General features: G+C 41.3%; 1 protein-coding gene across 4 annotated transcripts; it reads left to right on the forward strand.

Moving 5' to 3' along the window:
- Nucleotides 1–6900: 6900 nt before the first annotated feature.
- On the forward strand, nucleotides 6901–13229 carry SRSF1 (serine and arginine rich splicing factor 1). Of its 4 annotated transcripts, XR_006693050.2 has the most exons (6): nucleotides 6901–7203; nucleotides 7612–7796; nucleotides 8164–8336; nucleotides 8537–8723; nucleotides 9097–9215; nucleotides 10137–13229. XR_006693050.2 is itself a non-coding variant. In XM_045375080.2 (5 exons), exons 1-5 carry the CDS (start codon nucleotides 7010–7012, stop codon nucleotides 9117–9119), a joined length of 762 nt encoding a protein of 253 aa, XP_045231015.1. In that variant the 5' UTR covers nucleotides 6901–7009; the 3' UTR covers nucleotides 9120–13229. The 4 variants fall into 4 exon arrangements, 2 of the variants coding, with proteins under 2 accessions (XP_045231015.1, XP_015293833.1); XR_001486067.3 differs by lacking the exon at nucleotides 8537–8723; XM_045375080.2 differs by having other exon boundaries at nucleotides 9097–13229.
- The last annotated feature ends 11671 nt before the right edge of the window (nucleotides 13230–24900 follow it).

The following is a 24900-nucleotide window of genomic DNA, read 5'->3' on the forward strand; positions in this document are numbered from 1 at the left end:
AAACTTACCCATCCAAACCCAAAGAATGGACTCAGAGACCCAGAGAACTGTGAAAGTGAGACTTTTAATGACACTCTTGCAAGATTGGGTGTCTGATAGACAGGCACACCCAGCACAGTTTTTTAAATTTTATTTTATTTTTTTGAGATGGAGTTTTGCTCTTGTCGCCCAGGCTGGGGTACAGTGGCACGATCTTGGCTCACTGCAACCTCCACCTCCCAGGTTCAAGTGATTTTCCTGCCTCAGCCTCCCAAGTAGCTGGGATTATAGGTGCCTGCCACCATGCCCAGATAATGTTTATATTTTTAGTAGAGATGGAGTTTTGCCATGTTGGCTAGGCTGGTCTCAAACTCCTGACATATGCTGATCCACCCGCCTCAGCCTTCCATGGTGCTGGGATTACAGGTGTGAGCCACCACGGCTAGGCCCCAGCATAGCTGTTTTTTTTGAGACGGAGTCTCACTCTGTCAACCAGGCTGGAGTGCAATGGTGTGATCTCAGCTCACTGCAACCTCCACCTCCCAGGTTCAAATGATTCTCCTGCCTCAGCCTCCTGAGCAGCTGGGACTACAGGTGCCCGCCACCACGCCCAGCTAATTTTTGTATTTTTAGTAGAGATGGGGTTTCACCATATTGGCCAGGATGGTCTCTTGACCTCATGATCTACCTGCCTCAGCCTCCCAAAGTTCTGGGATTACAGGCGTGAGCCACCACACCCGGCCCCCAGCACAGTTTTAACAAGCAATTTATCCCCTAGTATGCAGGTCCCTCCCCCGGTTTCTCATAGGCTGAGTACTATGGGGTCACAATCTTCCCAGACATTGCCTATTAATTGTTGGGTAGGGGCTTTAGGTGTTTTTTTTTTTTTTTTTTGGCGGGGGGCGGGAGGTGTCTTGCTGCATTTTATTGCAGCCCACAATGCACTGCAATCCTAGTTAGCTCAGGGGCTTTTCAAGTATTTAACTTATGACCTAAGTAGCTAGGCAGGTTGATAAGAGAAGACAAAGTGAGCTATTTTGCAGACTAGTAAACTTTCATCTTAGACTAAACTTTTTCGGTTTGGATGAAGGCAACTAAAGGCGGAAGGAGAAGTGTTGGGGAAGACGGAGGGCGACAAGCAGGCATCAGCTATCCAAGCAGCAGCCCAGTATGTCCTGTTTCTTCTGTAGTTTGCTGACCTACGCCCATGTAAGGCATTTTGTCTTGAAAACGGGCCACTGTATACGTTATTGCCTTCAAGCATGAAAAGATTATTTTTTTCCTTGCAAATTGATGTGGGTAGTCTACCACTGCAGGCTTCCTCTTCAACACTGTCTCATCCCTTCTTAAAATTAACTCTCTAATTATAAAATACTGATATCTTTGAGGCATTGTGCCCATAAACTTTTTGTAAAGAATTAGTGATTTCACCATTCTTTCACCCAAGTTTCATCATGAATTTGATGTTTATCCTTGCTTCAATTTTAACAGAATACATGTTGCTCTGATAGGGGCTCTTTTCAAACATATGTCTTATTCTTTTTAGTACATCAAACTAGATGCTGTTCATACATGTTATAACAAGTTAGTACGAGTTTATTTTGGTGTAAAAAATTTTTCAAATCCATGCATGATTTGTTCATAACACATTTTCCATGAACTTTTAAAAGTCTCCTCCTGAGATTACTGGATTGAATCAAAAGTATTTAAAAAGTTTCTCTTGGTCGGGTGCGGTGGCTCACGCCTGTAATCCCAGCACTTTGGGAGGCCGAGGCAGGCGGATCACGAGGTCAAGAGATTGAGACCATCCTGGCTAACACAGTGAAACCCCATCTCTAGTAAAAATTTAAAAAATTAGCCAGGCATGTTGGCGGGTGCCTGTAGTCCCAGCTACTTAGGAGGCTGAGGCAGTAGAATGGCGTGAACCTGGGAGGCAGAGCTGGCAGTGAGCCGAGACCACGCCACTGCACTCCAGCCTGGGTGACAGAGTGAGACTCCGTCTCAAAAAAAAAAAAAAAAAAAGTTTCTCTTGGAGGAAGTAACTTTTACTAAACAGCAATAATGTTAAAAATTAGGTTGCGGCTGGGCGCGGTGGCTCAAGCCTGTAATCCCAGCACTTTGGGAGGCTGAGACGGGCGGGTCACGAGGTCAGGAGATCGAGACCATCCTGGCTAACACAGTGAAACCCTGTCTCTACTAAAAAATACAAAAAACTAGCCGGGCGAGGTGGCGGGCGCCTGTAGTCCCAGCTACTCCAGAGGCTGAGGCAGGAGAATGGCGTAAACCCGGGAGGCGGAGCTTGCAGTGAGCTGAGATCTGGCCACTGCACTCCAGCCTGGGCGACTCTCAAAAAAAAAAAAAAAAAAAAAAAAAAAAAAAATTAGGTTGCTTCCAACAATGAAGTTGGTAAAGTTCATGCTTAATAAATCCGCTGGTTGTGGGAGCAATTCATAAAACTGACAGTGAATGTATAACTAAGGAGTTTAGAAAACCCTCAAACTCCAATTAAGACGAGGATGTAATCTCAGGAGGCAAAACTGGAAGTGGTTGTAATTTGCTCAGCACAAAAGGAATCAACCATCTAGTATATTGTTTAGAGAATTGTGTGAAGATTAGTCTGTAGAAAGATAATTGCCAGTCTTTACCCAGCACTGTCCAGGGTACAGAGACACAGAATTCAGGTGCTGTGAATTTATCTGTCTTGGAGAGAAATACTTTGTTATGGGGGCAGGGATCATTTATCAGGTCTCAGGATCTGAATGAAATATCCCTCAAAATGATTCACCTTGTTTTGTTCTTATTTCCAAATAAGTTGTTGATTTGCTTTTTTGATGTTTTACTCTTGTGGACTGAAATATGTTAACTCTGGTTAACTGGTAATACCCTTAATTGTAATCATCACCAAGCTAACGCCATCCTGGGAGACCTGATAAAACAGCCGTCAAGACTCTTCCTGCCATATACTGACTTCATCATCAACTCCAGAACAGTTGGTTACATTCAAATACAAAAAAAGATGCCAGTGGAGAAATAAGAACGTCCTATTCACTCTCAATTAAGTTCTACTTTGTATTGTGCTGAAATGAACAAAATCAGAAATTACTGCATTAAATTAGACAGACAAGAATAAATCAAAGCAAATTCAGGTTGGGTGTGGTGGCTCACGCCTGTAATCCCAGCACTTTGGGAAGCCAAGATGGGCAGATAATTTGAGGTCAGGAGTTCGAGACCAGCCTGGCTAACATGGTGAAACCCCATCTCTACTAAAAATACAAAAATTAGCCAGGCGTGGTGGCATATGCCTGTAGTCCCAGCTACTTGGGAGGCTGAGGCACAAGAATCGCTCGAACCTGGGTGGAGGAGGTTGCAGTGAGCCGAGATCCTGCCACTGTACTCCAGCCTGGGTGACAGAGTGAGACTCCATCTCAAACAAACAAACAAAGCAAATTCAGTTATATTTTTCTGGAATGAAAATACCTTGAAATTAAAAGTACCTATGTATTGTCTCATCCCTTCTTAAAATGAACTATTCAATTATAAACTATGGATTTCAGTTATTACTTCAGTTATCATTGACTTATCATTAATTAACAGAAACTTTGCCTGCATAAATTTAAATTGATGGATAAAAGAACATAAATGTGTTCAGCAAATAACTGTTGAAAGAATCAACAGGCTGCAAGTTTTTAAAAACTCTCCTCTTTTCTGCCACTCACTTAATGAAACAATGCTAGAAACAGTAGATTTGTTGAAATAGTATCTTTTTTGGTCACTTTCTCATTTAAAAACATATCAGGCTCTGGCCAGGCACAGTGACTCATGCCTGTAATCCCCCCGCTTTGGGAGGCCGAGATGGAAGGATCGCTTGACTTCAGGAATTCAAAAGCAGCCTGGGCAACATGGCGAGACCCCATTGCTACAAAAAATACAAACATCAGTCTGAAGTGGTGGTGCATACATGTAGTCTCAGCTACGTAGGAGACTGAGGTGGGAGGATGGCTTGGGTCCAGGAGGTCGAGGCTGCAGTGAGCTGTGATTGCACCACTGCACTCCAGCCTGAGTGACAGAGCAAGACCCTGTCTCAAAGAAAAAAATTGGCCGGGTGCGGGAGCTCATGCCTGTAATCCCACTACTTTGGGAGGCCAAGGCCAAAGGATCACTTAAGGCCAGGAGTTCGAGACCAGCACGGCCAACATGACGAAACCCCGTCTCTACTAAAAATACAAAAATTAGCTAGGCATGGTGGCATATGTCTGTAATTCCAGCTACACAGAAGGCCAAGGCACAAGAATGGCTTGAGTCAGGGAAGCAGAGGTTGCACTGAGCTGAGATCACGCCATTGCACTCCAGCCTGGGTGACAGAGGGCAACTCTGTCTCAAAAAAAAAAAAAATATATATATATATATACACACACACACACACACACACACCCCCCTATATATATACTTGAAGGATGGTCTGAAGGATAGGCAATCTATCCCTCCCTTGACAATTTTCAGAAGTTCTTTTCCCTTTTGGGATCTATGGACTCCTTTAAGAAGTTGATTAAAATTTCAAATCCTCTTCCCAGAAAAAAGTACGCACATGCATATAATTTTGTACATGCATACATGCATATAATTTTGGAAAACATTACAGAAAGCTCAAGGATTACCAAAGGTCATCTGTGGATATACTGAGGATCTTCAGGCACAAGAGCAAGCATCCCTGCTCATTTCAAATTGAATATGTATTTTGGGGTCACCGAGAGACATTTGTAAAATACATTTCATCAGCTTTTAGAATTAAGAAAACATGTCCTTCTCCTGAATGACCTATTTATTTTTATCCCAAAGGCACTTTGGATTTTGAATACGCAATACTGGTGTACCCTTCTTTACCGCGACTTCTGCGAAGACTAAAGTAAAATTTGCAGTCTATCTCAACAAATTCAACAGGCTTTCACTGCAGGCATTTTGTATAGTAATTTATGCTTATTTCATTTAATCCACCCCTTATTTTCCCATTCCTCTAGTTTTTTTGTGTGTGTGTGTGAGATGGAGTCTTGTTCTGTCGCCCAGGCTGGAGTGCAGTGGCATGATCTCCGATCACTACAGCCTCCACCTCCTAAGGGTTCAAGAGATTGTCCTGTCTCACCCTTCCGAGTAGCTGGGATTACAGGCATGGGCCACCATGCCCGGCTAATGTTTTGTATTTTTAGAAGAGACGGGTTTCGACATGTTGGTCTCAAACTCCTTACCTCAGGTGATCCGCCCGCCTCGGCCTCCCAAAGTGCTGGGATTACAGGAGTGAGCCACCACGCCCAGCCTCATCTACTTTTAATAATGTTTTATGGTATCTCTGTAAGTTGCCTCACATCCTTGCGGAGAGGGACTGCTGTAAATAACATGAAGAACATTATCCCTGAAATTCAGGGTGTAGATCTGTTATCGCAAATTTATGACTGCAGGATTTGATTTTGTTGTTGTTTCCCCCTCCTTTTTTTTTTTTTTTTTTTTTTTAGGAGGAGTCTTACTCTGTAGCCCAGGCTGCAGCGCAATGGCGCGATCTCGGCTCACTGCAACCTCCACCTCCAGGGTTCTAGCGATTCTCCTGCCTCAGCCTCCCGAGTAGGCTGGATTACAGGCGCCCGCCACCAAGCCCGGCTAATTTTTTTTTTTTCAGTAGAGACGGGATTTCACCATGTTGGCCAGGCTGGTCTCGAACTCCTGACCTCAAGTGATCTGCCGCCTCTACCTCCCAAAGTGCTGGCGTGAGCCACCGCGCCCAGCCTGATTTTAATTTGAATTCATTAGCGACGTTTAAAAATCCCAGGATTTCACATAAAAATCCAGATTGCAGACGTCGAAAAAAAATGTAAAATGTTATCTCCCAATGTCGCAGGCAAATAAGATCACAGTCCTGAATAGCAACCGCGGTCTCTAGTGGATACGGCTCTCATCCATTTCGGTCCATTTTATTACCTGGGAGGACCGGTATTTTCAATTTCAGTAACTTTTAGAGGAAACTTTTGAAAAAAGGACTGCACACACGCACCTTTTCTTCCTTCTCGTTCTTTAAAAGGAAACAACAGAAACAATTCATTCTGCAGGCAATCTGCGCTAGTCCCACGGATAGGCGATTAACAAGAGATAAAGAGGTGTGGGTACCAGAAGCAGTACTGTTACCCCTTCTGGTTGGCGGGTACCACGTTGAAAGGTCGGGGTACGGGCCCACTGCGACTAGCACAAAGAGTGCTGAACTGAGCTATGCAAAGTTCTGACGAGAAGGTGGAATGGTTCTTAATGAAAAGGATTAAGGAATCTAAACCGGTTTCGCTAAATTAGACACATCTGTCTAAGCAGCCACAGCTTGTTCGCAGCAGGGGCGGGAAGACAAACCAACGCCCCAGCTCTCTATTCAGTCACCGGCAACTCAGCTCTGGACCAGACGCACTCTACGAAGATACCCGGGTTTCCGGAGCAACGGCCCGAGCCCTCCCCCTTTAGCCCCGCCTCCGAGTCTCTTTCCCGCCAAAGGCCGTTATCGCCGCAGAGCATGGTGGGACAAGGCTTTAGGCTAGGTTTCACCAAGTCCTTTGAAGGCGCCGAGTTGCTTTCAAAGCTCCTCATTCCTGGGGAAATTGACTATCCTTCAAGACTCGACCTGGATGACTAGCTCCTTTAACGAGAGTTCTTTATTTAACTTTTACCAAACGGCTGCTCACTCTATTCGCAAACCACCCCAAGCGGGGAACGCGGGGGACTTTTTTTCCCCCTTCGTGCGGAGGGTGACGTCGCGCGTGCGTGCGCGTGCGTTGCGCGTATCCCTCGCAGCACCCGTTGCGCTCCCGCGCGTGCGTGTTGGGATCGAATCGCTGTTTCCTTCCGCTTCTCTTCCTCTGTCTCCCCCCCATATCCGTGCGCCGAGCTGATAAAGGCGCCATTTTGGAGGGGCCGCGGGAGACGTGGTGCCGCTGCGGGCTCGCTCTGCGGTGCGCTAGGCTTGGTGGGAAGGCCTGTTCTCGAGTCCGCGCTTTTCGTCACCGCCATGTCGGGAGGTGGTGTGATTCGTGGCCCCGCAGGGAACAACGATTGCCGCATCTACGTGGGTAACTTACCTCCAGACATCCGAACCAAGGACATTGAGGACGTGTTCTACAAATACGGCGCTATCCGCGACATCGACCTCAAGAATCGCCGCGGGGGACCGCCCTTCGCCTTCGTTGAGTTCGAGGACCCGCGGTGAGGCGGCATGGGGCTTGCAGCCTTGAGGAAATAGGTCCGAGTAGTCGGGGAAGGCTCCAAGGCCTTAACATAGAGAACGGGGAAGCGGGGGCTCTTAGAGAGGTTGGGGCGAGACTGTATCGCCCATGCAGGAGTCGAGTAAGGAGCTGAGTTGGTGTGGCTTCTCTGGCGCCTCGCCTTGGACGTCCCCGGAGCCCATTCGCAGGCTGGAGCGGGAAACTGAGGCGCTGAGGGCTGGTGTAGTGGTTGGGAGCCTGGCGTGTTTCTGGGTGGGGGAGGGGCCATTCCTATTATGCGGCGCATGTGGGCTCTTCCACGTTGGGTGCGCATGTGCGGGGGGTTCCCGACTGAGCGAGCTTCTCCTCCTGGTCTTTCTCATGCCTTTTACTTTCTGCGATCCCGCAGAGACGCGGAAGACGCGGTGTATGGTCGCGACGGCTATGATTACGATGGGTACCGTCTGCGGGTGGAGTTTCCTCGAAGCGGCCGTGGAACAGGCCGAGGCGGCGGCGGGGGTGGAGGTGGCGGAGCTCCCCGAGGTCGCTATGGCCCCCCATCCAGGCGGTCTGAAAACAGAGTGGTTGTCTCTGGTGAGTGTACTTTGTTGTGTGGATTGATGTGAAGGGACGGAAGCTACCTAAAATTTTTGTCTTGCATGATCGGTTTAACAATTGCAAATTTTTCATGCTAGGTGTTAAATTGCTTTAGTTTTTGGGTGAATTTAATAAACGAGGATTGCTGCTGTGGTGATTTACCAAATTAGGTTGCGGTACTAGATACGAAGATCCGTTACAAATAATTTTGGACTCTGGATCCCAGAATCTTACCAGCTCTTTACCTGGTATCACTTAAGTACACCTATTAAGTATTTTAAAGTACTCTTTGTTCTAATGTATCTTACCAGCTTAACGTGAAATTTAAGATAATTGATACTAAGAAAAAAAATCACTTTTTCAGGACTGCCTCCAAGTGGAAGTTGGCAGGATTTAAAGGATCACATGCGTGAAGCAGGTGATGTATGTTATGCTGATGTTTACCGAGATGGCACTGGTGTCGTGGAGTTTGTACGGAAAGAAGATATGACCTATGCAGTTCGAAAACTGGATAACACTAAGTTTAGATCTCATGAGGTAGGTTATACGCTTATTCTTTTCTTTGACCAGAATTGGATACAGTGGTCTTAACAGTGGAATTTGAAGGTAAGAATTCAGGCAAGGGTGTCCAAGTAAATTGCCAGATTTCTGGTTGTAGTTGCATTGTATGCATTCAGCATGCCTGAAGATAGATGAAAGCTTAGATCTTTCAATGGAAAGTTCTGTCTATCCAATAGGGAGAAACTGCCTACATCCGGGTTAAAGTTGATGGGCCCAGAAGTCCAAGTTATGGAAGATCTCGATCTCGAAGCCGTAGTCGTAGCAGAAGCCGTAGCAGAAGCAACAGCAGGAGTCGCAGTTACTCCCCAAGGAGAAGCAGAGGATCACCACGCTATTCTCCCCGTCATAGCAGATCTCGCTCTCGTACATAAGATGATTGGTGACACTTTTTGTAGAACCCATGTTGTATACAGTTTTCCTTTATTCAGTACAATCTTTTCATTTTTTAATTCAAACTGTTTTGTTCAGAATGGGCTAAAGTGTTGAATTGCATTCTTGTAATATCCCCTTGCTCCTAACATCTACATTCCCCTCGTGTCTTCGATAAATTGTATTTTAAGTGATGTCATAGACAGGATTGTTTAAATTTAGTTAACTCCATACTCTTCAGACTGTGATATTGTGTAAATGTCTATTCTGCCCTGGTTTGTGTGAACTGGGATGTTGGGGGTGTTTGTGGTTATCTTACCTGGGGAAGTTCTTATGTTTATCTTGCTTTTCATGTGTCTTTCTGTAGACATATCTGAAGAGATGGATTAAGAATGCTTTGGATTAAGGATTGTGGAGCACATTTCAATCATTTTAGGATTGTCAAAAGGAGGATTGAGGAGGATCAGATCAATAATGGAGGCAATGGTATGACTCCAAGTGCTATTGTCACAGATGAAATTGGCAGTATTGACCTTATACTAAAAGGCAGGGGTTAAAAATGATTATATACGTTTTCCTTAAAACACTTGCAAACATTTTATTCAGTTATCTTTAGCTACAATTGCTTTGCTCTTTAAACCTTGGCAATTGTGGCAAAATTATATTGCCCATTTTGTAGCAACTTATTTTGCTCCCTTCCCCCCATTTTTGTTTTAATAGGGACTAATGTGGGAAGAACTGGCTAATTTGTCACAGTGCTTAGTTACAACTGTTAATGTGTGACCTGCTGTTGGTGTACATGTGGGTACAGGGTGTCTTTAAATCCAACAAGATAGAGTATAATATCAATACTGCTAAATCTGCATGTCCTCTGTGTGACTGATAGAGCGTTGCTATTTCATTTTTTTAAGACAAAATGAAAGCAAAATATAGAGTTCCAATGTATTGGTGTAGATAATCTAGTTGGGAATACTTTTAAGTCTCACCTTCCCCTTTAAACTAATATTCATAATTGATTCATATGTTTAAAAGACTTTAATTTACAAATTAAATTGCAAATGGGAGCATTAGATATAGTTTTAGACTTAGGTGGGTAGCAATGCCAGTAAACTTAAATTACGTAACTTCTTGCAACCACGAAACCTGTAATACGCTGTACAGTAACAAGTGTTGGCATTATCAGTTGAACTGTAAATACAAAATGCTTCTTCCAATTAGTCTCTATGATGATTAAGTTTCTAAAATTTATCTGAACACCATTCAGAAACTTGTTTTGGGGAATTTGATAGTTATTGATGTGCATCTGTTAAACTGATGACAGACATAACTCATCATTCCCCAGAAACCTTTTTTGATTACAGTATCTAACATTTTGCCTCCTCTTTTTTGGTTTTGCTGGTTATAAAGGTTTGGATTGGAGAGGGCTCACTGGATCCCAATCCTTGGAGCTGGATCATTGGATTCAAATCATAATGTGGATAGGATAGGGAGGATGAATTACCAGGATTCATGGAGCGGGATCAGATTACCAGGAACATAGGAGTGGATTCCTGCCCCAACCAAACCGCATTCGTGTGGATTTTTTTATTCAACTTAATTGGCTATTCCAAAGATTTTTTTTTTTCCTATTTTTGACGATTGGAGCCCTTAAGATGCACGATGGAATTGTGTTTTGCGTTTTTTGGTAAAAGGAGCAAAGCGAGGACCTGGAGATAAACGCTGGAGCAATCTCCTTGGAAGGATTCAGCACGAGTAGATGGTAAACATTTAAAGGGGAAAGGGGGGGTTTGTTTAAAATAGTAAATCAGTAAGTCACTTCTAAATTTAAAGAAAACAAAATTGGAGTTGAAGAATAAGTAGGTTTCCAATTGGCTATTGCCGTTTTTCTTTGAAAAAATAAACATTTTTTAAAAAACTATGCATGGTTGTCCTTTTTCCTCTTCATGTAAGATTCTAACTGGGTCTATCAGTTAATCTTTAAATTGTTAAGTAAGATAAGATTTTGACTCTTGTATTAATGTGTTAGCAAATTAAAAGTTCTTAAAAGGCACTATAATGGTATTAGCCATCTTTTATTGTTAATTGTAAAAGTCTTCAGGGGAAGGCAAAAGGGGAGAATAAGGCATTTGTGTATGTAACTTGGTAAATGACGGTGGGGGGTTGGATCTAGCATCTGAAAGATAAGCTTCTCTACTTTGTTATAAATTGGTTAAAAAACTGTAGATGCTGCTTATTTTCTGGTGGTCATAGACAACATAGGCTTTTGTGCAAAGTTGGTTGATGGCTAGTAAATTAATGTTCACTTGGAGATAGCTTTTGATATTTTCAATGAAACCCATCTCAAAAAAAGGTAAGTATTAAATGTTAACATCAGCACAGAGGTATTAGAACTGTTTTTTGTTTTTGAGACAGAGTCTCGCTTATTCCCCAGACTGGAGTGCAGTGGTGTAATCTGGGCTTACTGCAACCTCCACCTCCTGGATTCGAGTGATTCTCGTGCCTCAGTCTCCCGAGTAGCTGGGATTACAAGTGTGTGCCACACTTGCCTGGCTAATTTTGTATTTTTAGTAGAGGTGCAGTTTCTTTGTGTTACCCAGGCTGGTCCCAAAACTCCTGGCCTCAAGTGATCTGCCTGCCTTGGCCTCCCAAAGTGTTAGGATTACAGGTGTGAGCCACCATGCTCGGCCTGTAGAACTTTTAACACAAGTCACATTTCTTTTTTGAAAGGGAAAGTGTGTACAAGATTAACTGCTTCTTTGGATGAATCATTGCTAATAAAAAGCTGGGCATTTAGAATTTTGCCTTATAAGCCCTTCTCAACCATAAGATTATTTTGTACCTAAAACTTTGGTGTTCTCTACCAAAGCAGTCGTTAAAAACTTGTAGTCTGCTACTTTTTGTATTTGTCTACTGACAGCCCCCGATACTATTTAGGTTGGGGGAGGGGACCTAAAATAAGTAACTAGACTTTAACATTTCCCTTGGGTGCTAATCATAGTTGGAAGTTGAATTTAAGGTGATTATTCGGGTGACAATTAAAAACCTAGGGAAAACCAGAAATCTTAGTAGTGGAAGAAATGTGTAAGGTTACCCCAATCAGATTTTAATGAACGTTGTGGAATGTTGGGAAGAGGGGATGTTGAATGCAGAATTTCACTAAGTAAAGTACTTAGTTTAAATTTATTAAGGATGTAGCTCTTTTTATGTAAGAATTTAATATAATGGCCAAAAGGCAGATTTACTGTTTAAAATTTGAATAATTTTACATGACATTCTTGAAGTTCTAAATTCTGTTTTATGTGTAGAACATTTTTAAAATTCAGATTATTAAGGGGAAAATAAATGATTAATGATCATTTTGTAAGGTTAATGTGAGCTAGACTTAAGCAAACTTTGGTTCATTTGTGTTCATTGAATGTTTTGGAAACCACCAAAAAATGTAAATGGCCTTCACTCAAGTTTGAGTGTTTAAAGTTGAAAGATGTGCTCTACTAAAAGTTACAGTAATTCTAACTTCACATTGAAATGAGACAGCATTCCTTGTTATACAGGCTGAATTTGAAGATTAGAGAGGACCTCATGTTTACTTATGAAAGGTAAAGGGGCATAGATTTTGTAGTTAAGATGACCAGACAGCTAAAAGCTGTGATGGGAAGTATGGACTGCTCCTATTTATAGTTTCAGAAAATGGACCTTTAGGTCTCTATCCATATTGGCAATTATTAAAGGCACACCCTTTTGAAACTACAAAAGCTGTCTTGGAATTTCCCCTTCTCCCTATTTATGTCCCCTTAGAATGTTTTAGGGAGCCTATAATTATTTTCTAACCAAGGAAAAACTTAAGTCTCTTTAAGAAGCAATTATTTTTCATAACATCAGATTGAATAACCCACCTTGCTGTTCAGCCCACATCCTACTGGAAACAAAAGGTAAGAAACCCATTTTCTGGTTCCTGATTGTTTGGGTCTGAATTTTGTTTTTAAAACGAAGCTAAGTTTAATATTTTCAAAAATGCTGTTTGGAATATGTGAATAGATTCCCCATAAAATGGTTTTTCCTGTTTTATGCTTTAGAAAATATTCAGTGCTCACGTCTGCGCATCATAGTACTTGCATTTAATATGATTTATTGTAGAATCTCAACTTTTCTTGGTGTTGCCTTTGAAACATTGTCTTGGTCATTAGGGCTGGTGTTTTCACATTTCTGTGGTCAAGGTGAATTTCTTATGTGTGCCTTTTTGCTTACTTTGTATATGAATTTTGTAATTTAAATTGCAAGTAAGTTATATATATGTATTTACCATAAATAGTATTAAAAGATGAGAAACTGTTAGACTGAAGTTCTGTTGTAACATAACCACTCTTATTTCCATCACAGTATGAAGAGTGCAAACGCAGAAAACAGATTACAGTCTCTTATCCATTTTTTGAAATCCAAAAACTATATGAAAACGAAAGATTTTCTGTTGTTGAGCTAATTAAATGTGAAACCTGACCAGAATTGCTGCCTTCATTTTGCACTTAGTGTGACTAAACTGTTTCCTGTTGAACTTCATTATTCATTGCACAGTTGCCACAGACTTTGCTGAGGGTTTTATGTAATACAGGGTATATATGTACCTTATAAAGTGCATACAGCTCTGAATCCCAGATATGTCTCCAAAGAGTTCATATAAGGGAGTGTACTAGCATACACAGGCCTAGTGCTTTTGTCTGTAACTGGGGTGTCTTGACTGAAAAACCTATTATTGTGAATCCTTTATTGATTGAATCCATCTTTTTAGGCTGAAGCAGCCACAAGAAAAAAAGGTACGGCCCACATTTCTTTACATTCTGTTGTATTAGTGGACTCAACAATTATATCCCATTGAAGCAAATACTCAGGCATCCTAGAGTGTACAATACAACATTCTTTTGAGTTATTGTTTCTGTATCAGTACTTACAGGAACACTGACCAGTTAGATCCTATAGGAAAAGCTGGGATTGGCATGAAGTAAAGAGATTATAAGGAAACATCTGTTCATTGTGTGTATTGTGATTGTCTATTGAATAAATAGTAATGCTACCAAGGTAACTTTTGCTTTAAACATGGACCCCAAGAGATTATAGTATACTTAAACCAGTACTTATTCCTGTTATTGAGACCTTTGGAATGCTTCTTGGTAGCTTTGAAAGCTAATGCCTAACAATCCTGAGGGTGGTTGTGAGCTTGTAGTGATTAAAGGAAGGATTTTTTATTATTATAAAAATCACTCCGTGCTTCATTAATGCACAGAATAAAAATTGAATAAATGACTCTGTCACATATAAGTTAACTTAGGCAGATACAACATTTGTAGTTTACAACATTTTAATAGGTGCTAGGCTGGGATTTCAGGGGGTGAAAAGTCATATATGACTTTTCATAAGAAGTTTAATACTTAGGTAAGCAAAACAGAACACTTAGTTCAGCTTGACACTCAAGCATCGGGTTAAAAAGCATCAAACTTCTGTCACCAACTTCTAAGTGCCAACTATTGGTAGAACTGTGGACATGAAGATAGTGGAAACAGCTTTTCTAGGATACTATACTCATCTCCACCAAATGCACTTTGAACAAAACTTGTAGAAATATGTCTTTTTTTTTTTTTTTTTTTTTTTTAACAACATGCTGTACTGCTCTCCATTGGAGTAAGTGCTAGGGAAAATCACTTAGCCACTAGAGGGAGCTATAACACAAAATTAAGCAGGAAATAATCCCCATTGTAGATAGGTACAACAAAGTGGAGACCAGCTTAACTACCTTGATCCTCTGTATCAGCTCTAAAGTTAGTTGGTTTGGGTAAGTTTTCTTGTAACTTTACCTTTGTTTTCCCATCTTTTGTGCAAAATTCTTCCCCTTGTCAGCTTTTGCATCCATTTAGGTTTTCGGTAGAGTTTAACTTACAGTCACTCATTTTGTAATGGAAAAATCTAGGTTCTGGGACTAAGAAAATGCTGAAGACATAAGTCTGCTTGTTTTTCTGCCTACCTTGTACATCAGGTATGGAGTAAGAAGGCCTTGAATGTGAGAATTGGCAACAGGAGTTAGGTGTGCTGGGGAAAAAAATCTAGACTCAACAATTTGGTTATGAACTGGAAGAAATGAGTATGCTTTCAGAGACCTGTAGTTTGCTTTTATGGTGCAACAGTTTCAGGCGTGATGATCTTATTTCTCAGTATTACTAAGAGGTTCTTAAAATTTGCCTTAAAATCCTACTTACGTGTCAACTTAGCTGTTTGCTATTTTCTAGGCCTCACTTAAGTAGCAAGTTGTCTTGTGATCAGAAAGTCAGTACACACAGTAGTTACATGCCATATTAACAGATGAAAATTACTGAGAATTAAACACTTCAGTATTTTAGTATTTAGTATTGACTAAACACTTTAGTCATTCCCATCATCCCTTTCTCCCCAGGTTTCTTCTATAAAAATGGGAAGGACACAAACTTATCTCCTGTTTAAAGTATGAATTGTCATTGAGAATACTAAACCTTTTAGGCCCTCATGATGGGATTTAGTCATCCAGAAGACAGGTGTGGTACAACTGGCCTTAAAATTAATTTTAGAAAGTCGATCTGTTTCAAAGAATAAGGCACTAAAAGTGGACAAAGTGGACTTCTTGTGGGGGAAAAAGGAATCAAGTTTACACAGTAGGGATTTCCCTGCCTGCTAACACTAAGTAGCAAGGAAGGCTACAGAAAGTAGTTACTGTTAACTAGTAGTCTTGCTGAAAATTGGATTGACAGCTGAAAGGGCACTAGCTAGATTGAAACCTGTCTTTAATCCTGTAGATGTTAGCTCTGGTGTGCCTTTGATAATTTTTAAATAACTTTTGAAAATGCACTCTGAAGCCACAAATGAGGCAAATGAAAATTCAGAATTCTCTTTGTAGAAAGAAAAGTGCTAAACCTGGAGACTGTAAAGTGCTAAGAAAAACCATGGTAGAATTATTCCCTCAGGTGCTGTGTATTAGAGGAGTCTTTATATGTCATTTTGGGATAAGCTTTCAACAGTTATTAAGGCTTAATACATAGGACTATAGGATCAGTCAAACAAAAGGGAAGGTATAGCCTTTAGATAGAACTGGGAAGTCCTGGGTGTATCTCTTCCTCCCTTAATGGTGGCATGCCTAGAAATTTGAACTACAAAATAATAACCACCAAGAGTGACACTCACTTTTTTTTGGGGGGGGGGGTCTGTTTTTGACACAGGGTCTCTGTCACCCAGGCTGGAGTGTAGTGGTGTAATCTCAGCTCACTGCAACCGCCACCTCCCGGGTTCAAGCGATTCTCCTGCCTCAGCCTCCCAAGTAGTTGGGATTACAGGTGTCCACCACCACACCTGGCTAATTTTTGTAGTTTTAGTAGAGACAGGGTTTCACTATGTTGGCTTGGCTGGTGTCTGAACTCCAAACCTCAAGTGATCCGCCTGCCTCGGCTTCCCAAAGTGCTGGGATTACAGGCATGAGCCACTGCACCTGGCTGACATACACAACTTAAGGCTAGAAATGTAAAATGTTGGTTCGCAGTGCAATGAGCACATTCCAAAGAAAACTCAAATGGCTCCTTTGTACTCTAAAAACAGTAAATTTGTAGCAAGATGATAGTCAAGTTCTGTGTCTTCAGGGTGTCATTGCATCTATGATTTAGACTAACCTAGAGATTTGTTTACTTGCCAAATAGAGTTCTTCAAGATGCTGTTTGGATTTGTCTTCCCATCTCTAACTGCCATATCAGCATTTTTGTCTGTACCCAAATTCATATTTCTGAAGTGTTAGATCTGGTTTCAGTGACTCCAGTTTCTTCTTAAAACTTGTCACTCCCATAATATGAGTTAACAATGGGTTATATTCTACCTTTCCAATTTATCCTGTTCTCAATTACATCTTCCCCTACCCTGGTTGGTTTGGTAAATATATATATTTTTTTAACTCTACAGACCCAGGAACTTGAATATATTTATATTTCCCAATAAGCTAAATGCAGTGCTGACAGTTTAATATTGATTGGCGAGATGGAAAGAACTTAATACTCCCTAAAAGCAAAGCACTGTAGAAGTCTGTTTCACAAGCTGTTCGTTAACTGGGTGGATTATTGGAGAAGGTATTTTGATACTAATAACTCCTCAGATGTGAAGCCAGAAATTTTGAATTAATTTAAATGCTAGCCTAAGTCCAAGTATAATGGATAAGTAAATGTTGCACCCAGAATTGGTCTTGCAAAGTAAGACCAATTGTAAGACCAAAGTAAGTGGTTTTGTTGTAAGCTACGCACACTTTCAGTACAGATCACCAAGAACTGATGACATTGTCCCCTAGAAGACTAAGTAGTTGCCTCCTAGGTATCCTTTTTCAGTCATTCTCTTTTAAGCTTCTTACAGAAGAAGCTTTAAGTTGCCTCTGAATTTAGTGGTACTGCCTCAATGAGAATTTCTGCATATTTCTCTTTAGGATAGAATCATTTTGGTTCTTTTTTGTTGTTGTTGGTAACTATACGTAAAGAGATTAATACACAATGATGTATTGTGAAGAGACTAGTGTGTATGTATATTATTCCTTGGGTTGGGAGTCTTAAGCATTATTTCAGGACCCTAACCCTGGTCTTCAGGTTTATAGGATCAGCTAGCTTAAACAATGCTCTCAAAACCAAGAGACCCAGCATTCATACGTTTTAACACCCCACACCCTAAATCCCATAAGCAGCCCTGTTCCTTTTGCCATTAAAAATCTCAGTCCTTCATGATCACACCTAATGACTGAAGCATTCTTGAACTAATTGCATTGTTTCTGCTTTGCTTTGCTTCAGCATGTTTTAAAAAGTGTGCTACACATGCATGCACATGTTGACTTTAAGCTGTTCTCTAGTTCAACATGTATGTTTTGTTTCCCTCAGCTACATAGTAAACCGGGAGCAAAGGCTGTGTTTTTTGTTTTGTTTTGTTTTTTGTTTGTTTGTTTTCTAGATGGCGTCTCGCACTGTCACCTGGGCTGGAGTGCAGTGGCGCAATCTCGGCTCACTGCAACCTCCACCTCCTGGGTTCAAGCGATTCTCCTGCCTCAGCCTCCCAAGTAGCTGGGATTACAGTTACCCGCTAATTTTTTGTATTTTTAGTAGAGACAGGGTTTCACTATGTTAGCCAGGCTGGTCTCAAACTCCTGACCTCGTGATCTGCCCGCCTCGGCCTTCAACGTGCTGGGATTAGAGGCATAAGCCACCGCGCCTGGCCCCCCAGAGGCTATGTTTTTAATTTTTTGACATTTCTTCTAAGATGTCCAGAATGCTAGTACCTATACCTTAATAAATGTTTGTGAATAAATATATTATTGAAATCTTAGGCTGGTGTGCCACGTAGCTTAAATCTGAGACACTGTTCTTCAGTCAGATCACGCATATTCCTAGAATAGTAACCTTAAATTTGGGTTTATGCCCTTGCTACCTTTTATATATTTTTTGTAGAGATAGGGTCTTGCTCTGTTTCTCAGACTGTTTTTGAACTCCTGGGCTCAAGCAGTCCTCCCACCTTGACTTCCTAAAAGTGCTGGGATTACAGGTGTGAGCCATTGTTCCCAGTCCTGATACTGTGGCTCATATTAATCCTCATGTAGTATTTAGTCTCATTTTGCAGTTTGAGGAAATAGGCTCAGAGATGTTAAAGTGGCAGGCCCAGAACTTGAATCCAGGTTTTGTGATGAGAAATTTTTGTTTGTTTTACTACCAGGTGGTTTTTTAAAGCCAGCCTGCTTTTTCCAGTTGGGAGGCCTTGGGGAGAAAAGTCTGACCCAAGTGAAAAACACCTGTAATATCTACCAGATGCCAGCAGGGTGTCCCATGGTGCTGTCTTTGATCCACGTTCTTAACCTGTGTACTGAGGGTTGTTCTAGAGTAGGACTACATCTAGTCACAGTGGCCATGGTCCAGAGCCTGGCAGCAAGAAAGTGGGATGCCTAGCTCCTTGGCTTTCCAGTGTGCAGTGCATAGCCAGCTCTCTCAGAGAAGCCCTTGCCCTCTTTTGACCTCTACCATTGAGGCTGGCCCACAGGAGTACAGCTGGTCACACAGTGGCCAGGGCCTGGTAGCCACTCAATAACTATACAGCAGCCCCACAAAAAAAAATCATAGAAAAGAACCTGTGAAAGGGTAAATGTTTAAAACATCTGCATTTGTGTTGATAGCTGAGTATACACTTAAATTTTTATTAGTAACAGATCCACAAAAATGACCCACTCTAGGAAGATGAGTTTTAAAAGCCAGTGTGTGGTAACTTCCAGTTTCCAATAAAAATGTTTGCATTACACTTAGCATATGCATACAACCTCTTAGGTATCAGTTTTTGTATTCAGCAACCCTAGTTGGTAATCTACAGTGTCAAAACTATCACGTGAAAACAAATGAGCAAATAGTCCTTTAAAAATTTCCTTTCCCAGTGCTCCTTAAACACTTTGTACAAATGTCTGTAACTGTTTTATAATTATTTCTTTGCAAGTCTTGGTTTCTTCACTAGAGAATATTCTTTGAAGTATCCCCAGTGACAGTACAGCTCCTGGCATTTAGTAGGTGCTCAGTAATTATTTTACTGAAATACTAATGCTTCCATAATAGTTCTGGGATAATTCTACACACGAGCCATTTTTCTAAGGAGAGTTCACATTAGAGAGGTCTTTGTTTTGTATTCAAGATGATTAATTATGAACTGGGAAGTTAGTCCTTGGGGTGTCCTGGCTGGCCTTTGGAAATCGTCACTACATCTTTCTGGGTTGGAATTCTCACCACAGCTTTAATGTGGGGCTGTATCTGAGCTGTCTCTGAGTGCTGTCCGTTTGATATATCGAGGACTGGGTGTTTACCAGGGCTCTTCAAGCCATTGGGAGAAACAGCTAAAGAGTAACCTACTGATTTGAGATGTGTATTTGTGCCCCATCCCTTTCTCCTCCCTGTTTCCCACAGGAGTTTTCTCTCAAACTCCTAAGTCATTTTTAAGGAGATCACTGGAACAAACTCCAAACCTGCCCTCTAAATAGTCAAGTTTACCTGAATTTTCTTAGTTCTCTGGGGAGAAGACTAATCACACGTAGTACCAACTTGGACTTTTCATGTGCTTTTCTTAACTGATTAGAGTAACGCCTCAGCTACAGTGTATAGAACATACATGGGGCTTCCTCAGGCTTCAGAATCAGCTTCACTAGATGTGCTATGTAGGAGGCCACGGAAAAATTACTGTAGGAGTAAAAGTTACCAGTTCTGATGCAAACAATCCTCTCGTCCCCAAGAAGTATCACTAAGGGATTTTTTTGTCCCATATTATAAATTGGCCTGAAAATATCCTTTCATATGTGAGGAATGAGTATATGATGACTTTCTCCTTTAAAGTATGAACTGCTAAAGGACAGAGATAATATGTATTCTGTATTCCAACACCCACTGTGTGTTTCTGGTCTTTGTACCAGGTGCTCAGGAAGTGTTTTCACTGGCTTGGGTTGACTACTTGCCATCTGCTCTCTGAGCATTCATTTCTGAATGAAAAGGGAGAAAGTGAAAGGAGTGGTGGGAAGAAAGAGGAAGCTGGAGAAATAAGAGGAAACAGCTGGAGGAGGGAGGTGAAGCTGAGGAGGTGGAACTTACGTAAGGTCAGTAAAACAAAAAGCTAGCAGAGGGCAGGGTCAGGCCCTGGGGGTAGTGGGCTAATTAACTTCTGTCAGCTAGTTGAATAGAGCCTTGTGTGCTTTGTTAGAGACCAAAGGTACTTCAAAGGAAAAAATCTAGATTCTTCCCTGTGTACCTTAATAATTGTTCATCAGGTCAAAATCTGTCCTGTCCTCTAGGAATTCTGGTCTTCCCTCAGGCCTAGCAGAGAGCTTTCTGCCACTACTCAGGCAACCAAGGGTGAAGTGCTTCAAGTAGTATTTGTGGACAGCAGCAGGTAAGCTTGGTGTGTTATTCACAGCTTAAAGAGTAAATGCTGAGTACAGCTGTTGTCCATGTGTAGAGCTTTTAACAACCAGCTCAGCAGGCCCCTTCACCTGCTTTTATGCTGGGACCAGATGACTGAATGTAGAACTTCAGGCACTTTTTTTTTTTTTTTTTTGAGATGGAGTCTCGCTTTGTCACCCAGGCTGCTGGAGTGCAGTGGCACGATCTTGGCTCACCATAAGCTCTGCCTCCTGGGTTCACGCCATTCTCCTGCCTCAGCCTCCCGAGTAGCTGGGACTACAGACGCCCACCACCATGCCTGGCTGATTTTTGTATTTTTAGTAGAGACAGGATTTCACCGTGTTAGCCAGGATGGTCTCGATCTCCTGACCTGGTGATCTACCCGCCTCGGACTCCCAAAGTGCTGGGATTACAGGTGTGAGCCACCGTGTCTGGCCCTTTAGGCACTTTCTACTTCTCAAAGTCAAGAAACATCCTTTAAAAAGTTAATTCCCTTTTCTGGAGTCTAAGGCAGATCTTATCTAAGCCTTGTGTTGCCATCTGTTGGCATTGTTTTCTAGAATGGAGCAGCTTTCTCAAAGTTTGGTCTTGCTAGACATGAGGTCATGTAAGTGTCTTAGGTCACTGCTGCTCACCTTCCTTACCCAGGGAGCATACTGCCTAGGTTTCTGAACACCTGTTTTCGTTATTCACTGTTCTTCTCACTACCAAGAATGGAGGGACCCTCAGATGAAGATCAAATTGACTCTGAAGAAAAACTGGAGATGTTTCTCTTGGAGTTTGGATAGACTATTGATAACATGTTTTTGCCCTGCCTTGCTCTTCACAAGAACATTGGGCCAGACATTAACAATTAGTAATTTTTTTTTTGCATATGAACAGTATTTTTTTTCTGGCGATGTAGATAGGTGCACATGACACTAAACAATGCTGTTAGTGTCATTATATCCCTCTTAACTGGTGGGATGTATTTGGGGTGGAGGCTAGAGCCAATGAGAAGAGGTTCACCTCTGTACCCAATAAACTTTGTATAGGAATTTATTTTTTGACTATCAGCACAATGCTATAATTGAGCTAATCTTTGTAGTTTGGTGCAGGACCACCAAGTTTGTGTGACCTATTACCTACTTTTTCCATGCTCAGCCATTACCCTGTCCTGGGGCATCTGAGGGCAGTAAGGAACAGGTGTCCAAAGGAGGAATGTTGGTGCCTATGGTATGTTTTCCAGTTGTATTGAATTTCTTACTTGGTGTATTTTTGACTTGTCTTAGTTTCTTTCCTTGTGATCTATGCTATTTTACTTGCTATTTGTTGGATATTCTCCCCTGTCATTAAAAGGGAGTTATAAAATGGAAGTTAGTATTTCTGTGCAAATGCCTAGGTTTAGCGTTGATTTTTGCAGGTGTCCTTCAACAAGTGTGAAGGTGATAAATGTGTTTCCATGGCTTTAGACTCATTTTTGAAGTATTGGATTGTGTGAACATTCTTAGAAACAATAGAATGTTTTAATTAAAAGCCCTCGACTACCAGTTGAACTCAGTGTCTACTAGGAAAATGGGTAGATTTGTTACATTGTCCCTTTGCTCTCTATGACTTTGTTCCAGTTGTCAAGGAATTTAAATGGGTATTCAGGGAAAAAGAATTCTTGTTTCCCTTTCTTCACCTTGCCAGTTAAAACAAATAACTCCTGGTGATACTTCAGGTGGTAGAATTGAAACAAAACCTGACTTCTAACCACATGGGTCAAAGGCAAATGGCTTCATTTGCCTTTAGTGTGGTTATCCAGTTTGGGTAGTGAGGAGATAACTTCTGCTTTCCTCCCTGAGGAGTTTGGAGTATTTAAGCGGGGAAGGTGGGGAGGTGTCACTTTGAAAATATGTTGCTTTTTCTCCTGATTATATTGAGGCTGATATGGAAGGGTTATTTCTTTCTGGCCAGTACTTTTTGGTATTTGTAAATATTGTAATTTTGATTTTTACTATTTGTTAATTGTCAGTTCTGGCTTTTTTTGCATAAGGAGTTGGTCCATTAACTTGTCAATTTGAAGCTTCTAACTAGATATTCCCTACTGAAAGTTTTGGATTTGTTTTTAGTTTGTGGAGCAGTCTTAGCTGGGGACAGGTAATTAACAACAGCAGAGATACTTCCTTTTCCTAGGATTCTAAGTCTGTAATCCACATCCTCAGTGTATTCACAGGACTTTAAAATTCTCTCCAAATGAGGAAGGAAATATCCTGTTGCTTTCTAATGTTTACTAAAAGTTGTGTTTAGAACAACAGATTTTAATAGGCATCTTCCTTTGTTATGTGTCATTAGCCCTTTGCCCGTTTACCTTAGGGTTCTTTGAAGGAGAAATGGATGGGAGAAAACCTGTCACTTGGAAAAAGTAAAAAGGAATAATTAACTGACTCAGAGCTTATGTGCAGAGTTCCCAGCCTCAAAGTTAATCTGGAACTGCTCGATAGCACCAATAAAAATATTTATTTCACATCTGTTATTTCTGGAAAATGTTCTAAGCATCTTATATATATTTCTCATTAAATTCACAGGTGGCCATTGTGAGGTAGATATTTTGTTCTCATTTTCCAGATGAGGAAGCTGAGACCCTAAAAGGTTAGGTGACAGGTTATACAACTTGGAGTGTGGGAGGAGGAGAGAGGAACCTGAACAGGGCAAGTTGGGGATCTGACTTTTGTTTGGGTGGGTGTAGGCACATTGTATTTTTGGTTTAGACGCTTTATTCATCATGGCTGAAGGTAATACCATTTACTCACCGAAAACTGTTTACAATAATCAAGATGAATTTACTGTCTTTGAACATCTGTCTTTTGACTGGACCCCAGTAGATAGTCTGTGGAAATTCACTTAAGGAGAGGGCTCCTTTTTGTTTGGTTAGAGAAATTGTCTGTCCTAAAGGTAGAAATAGCCCCTTCTAGGTACGGATGGAGCATTTGATCATACTGATTTCATTATATTCCTCTAACAGTTGGAACTGATTGTTTTTGAGTACTTGTTTCAAACTTCTGAATATTTTCCTTCTGGAAAGTAGCTCAGTGTTTAAAATTTATATGAACTTAAAAAGTTAATTTTCTTTTTAAAGATGTTTGAGGAGCAATCAACAATTCTGGTTTTGTCTTATGGATAGAAATAGAATTAGTCATTTTCCTCAAGAAAAGTGATTCTTCTGAATCTTATTTCTTCAGTAATGAGAACTGGACTGTTTTCACTTGACCTCTGTTTCCTGTTAGTGGGAAACCCCTCCCCAGAGGTGCTGTGTGAAAGATTGCTGGGGAAAGGGTTTCTAGATCCCAGCATAACAAGTTCAAAAGAGCCCAGTGATATTGTCATTAGAATAATGGTCTTCATTAAGTACTGGTTTTCATAATCTTGAAGCTTCATTTTCACCAATTTGAAAGGCAGTAGCTAGGGAGGAGAGACTATGCAGGGAAGAAGGAAAACTCAGGAGTGCATCACAGACCTTGAGTTAAGGCAGGGAAGAAGCAGATTTGCTGTCCACTGAATGAAAATAAAAAGAATTCCATTGTCCAAGGTCAGAGCAAGAACATAAAGGTTTTAGTTTACTTAGTTAATTCCTTAGGTTTGGACATTACAGGAGACATGGGGGTCACCCATAGCAATTTAGCTGATAAATGTATCAGAAACTCTTTCATCATTTTCTGTCCCCTCCTGTCTTAGGCTGACCGGTTCCCTGATGTGTTACCTGCTTCTGCTACTGATCCAAACTGCAGAACTTCTCCCCCAAGGCCTCCAGGCAGTATCCAATGGGGAATCAGCTCTAAAAGGAACCAGACCAACGTTTTCCAGCCCCTTCATTCTGGTGACTGAGGGGAGGAAAGAATGGGAGGGGGTATTCTTGTCTAGTAGATGGAAAGGAAACACACTGTCAAATTATTGTATCTCCTTGGTTTTCTATTACAGTAGAATTCTCCAGCCATATTTTTATTGTCTATGGGGGAAGTTGGAGATGGTGACCTTGATTAGAAGTGTCTGGAGGGGGAAAAATGGAGGGGATAAGATTCAGTTGGTTTTGGAAAATGTTGAAGTCTTAATGCGTCCATCTGAAGAATGTTTCCTAAAAGCAGAGTTTATAAAAATATCACTGATACAGCCTGCCCCCTCATTTCCCTGCCACAGGAGATGTCTTGGACTAGAGACACTTGTTTAATAATAGCTTGTCTCTGATATTCCCAGTAGCTACCCTC

The sequence above is a fragment of the Macaca fascicularis genome, chromosome 16 (assembly GCF_037993035.2).
Source record: "Macaca fascicularis isolate 582-1 chromosome 16, T2T-MFA8v1.1".
NCBI lineage: Eukaryota > Metazoa > Chordata > Mammalia > Primates > Cercopithecidae > Macaca > Macaca fascicularis.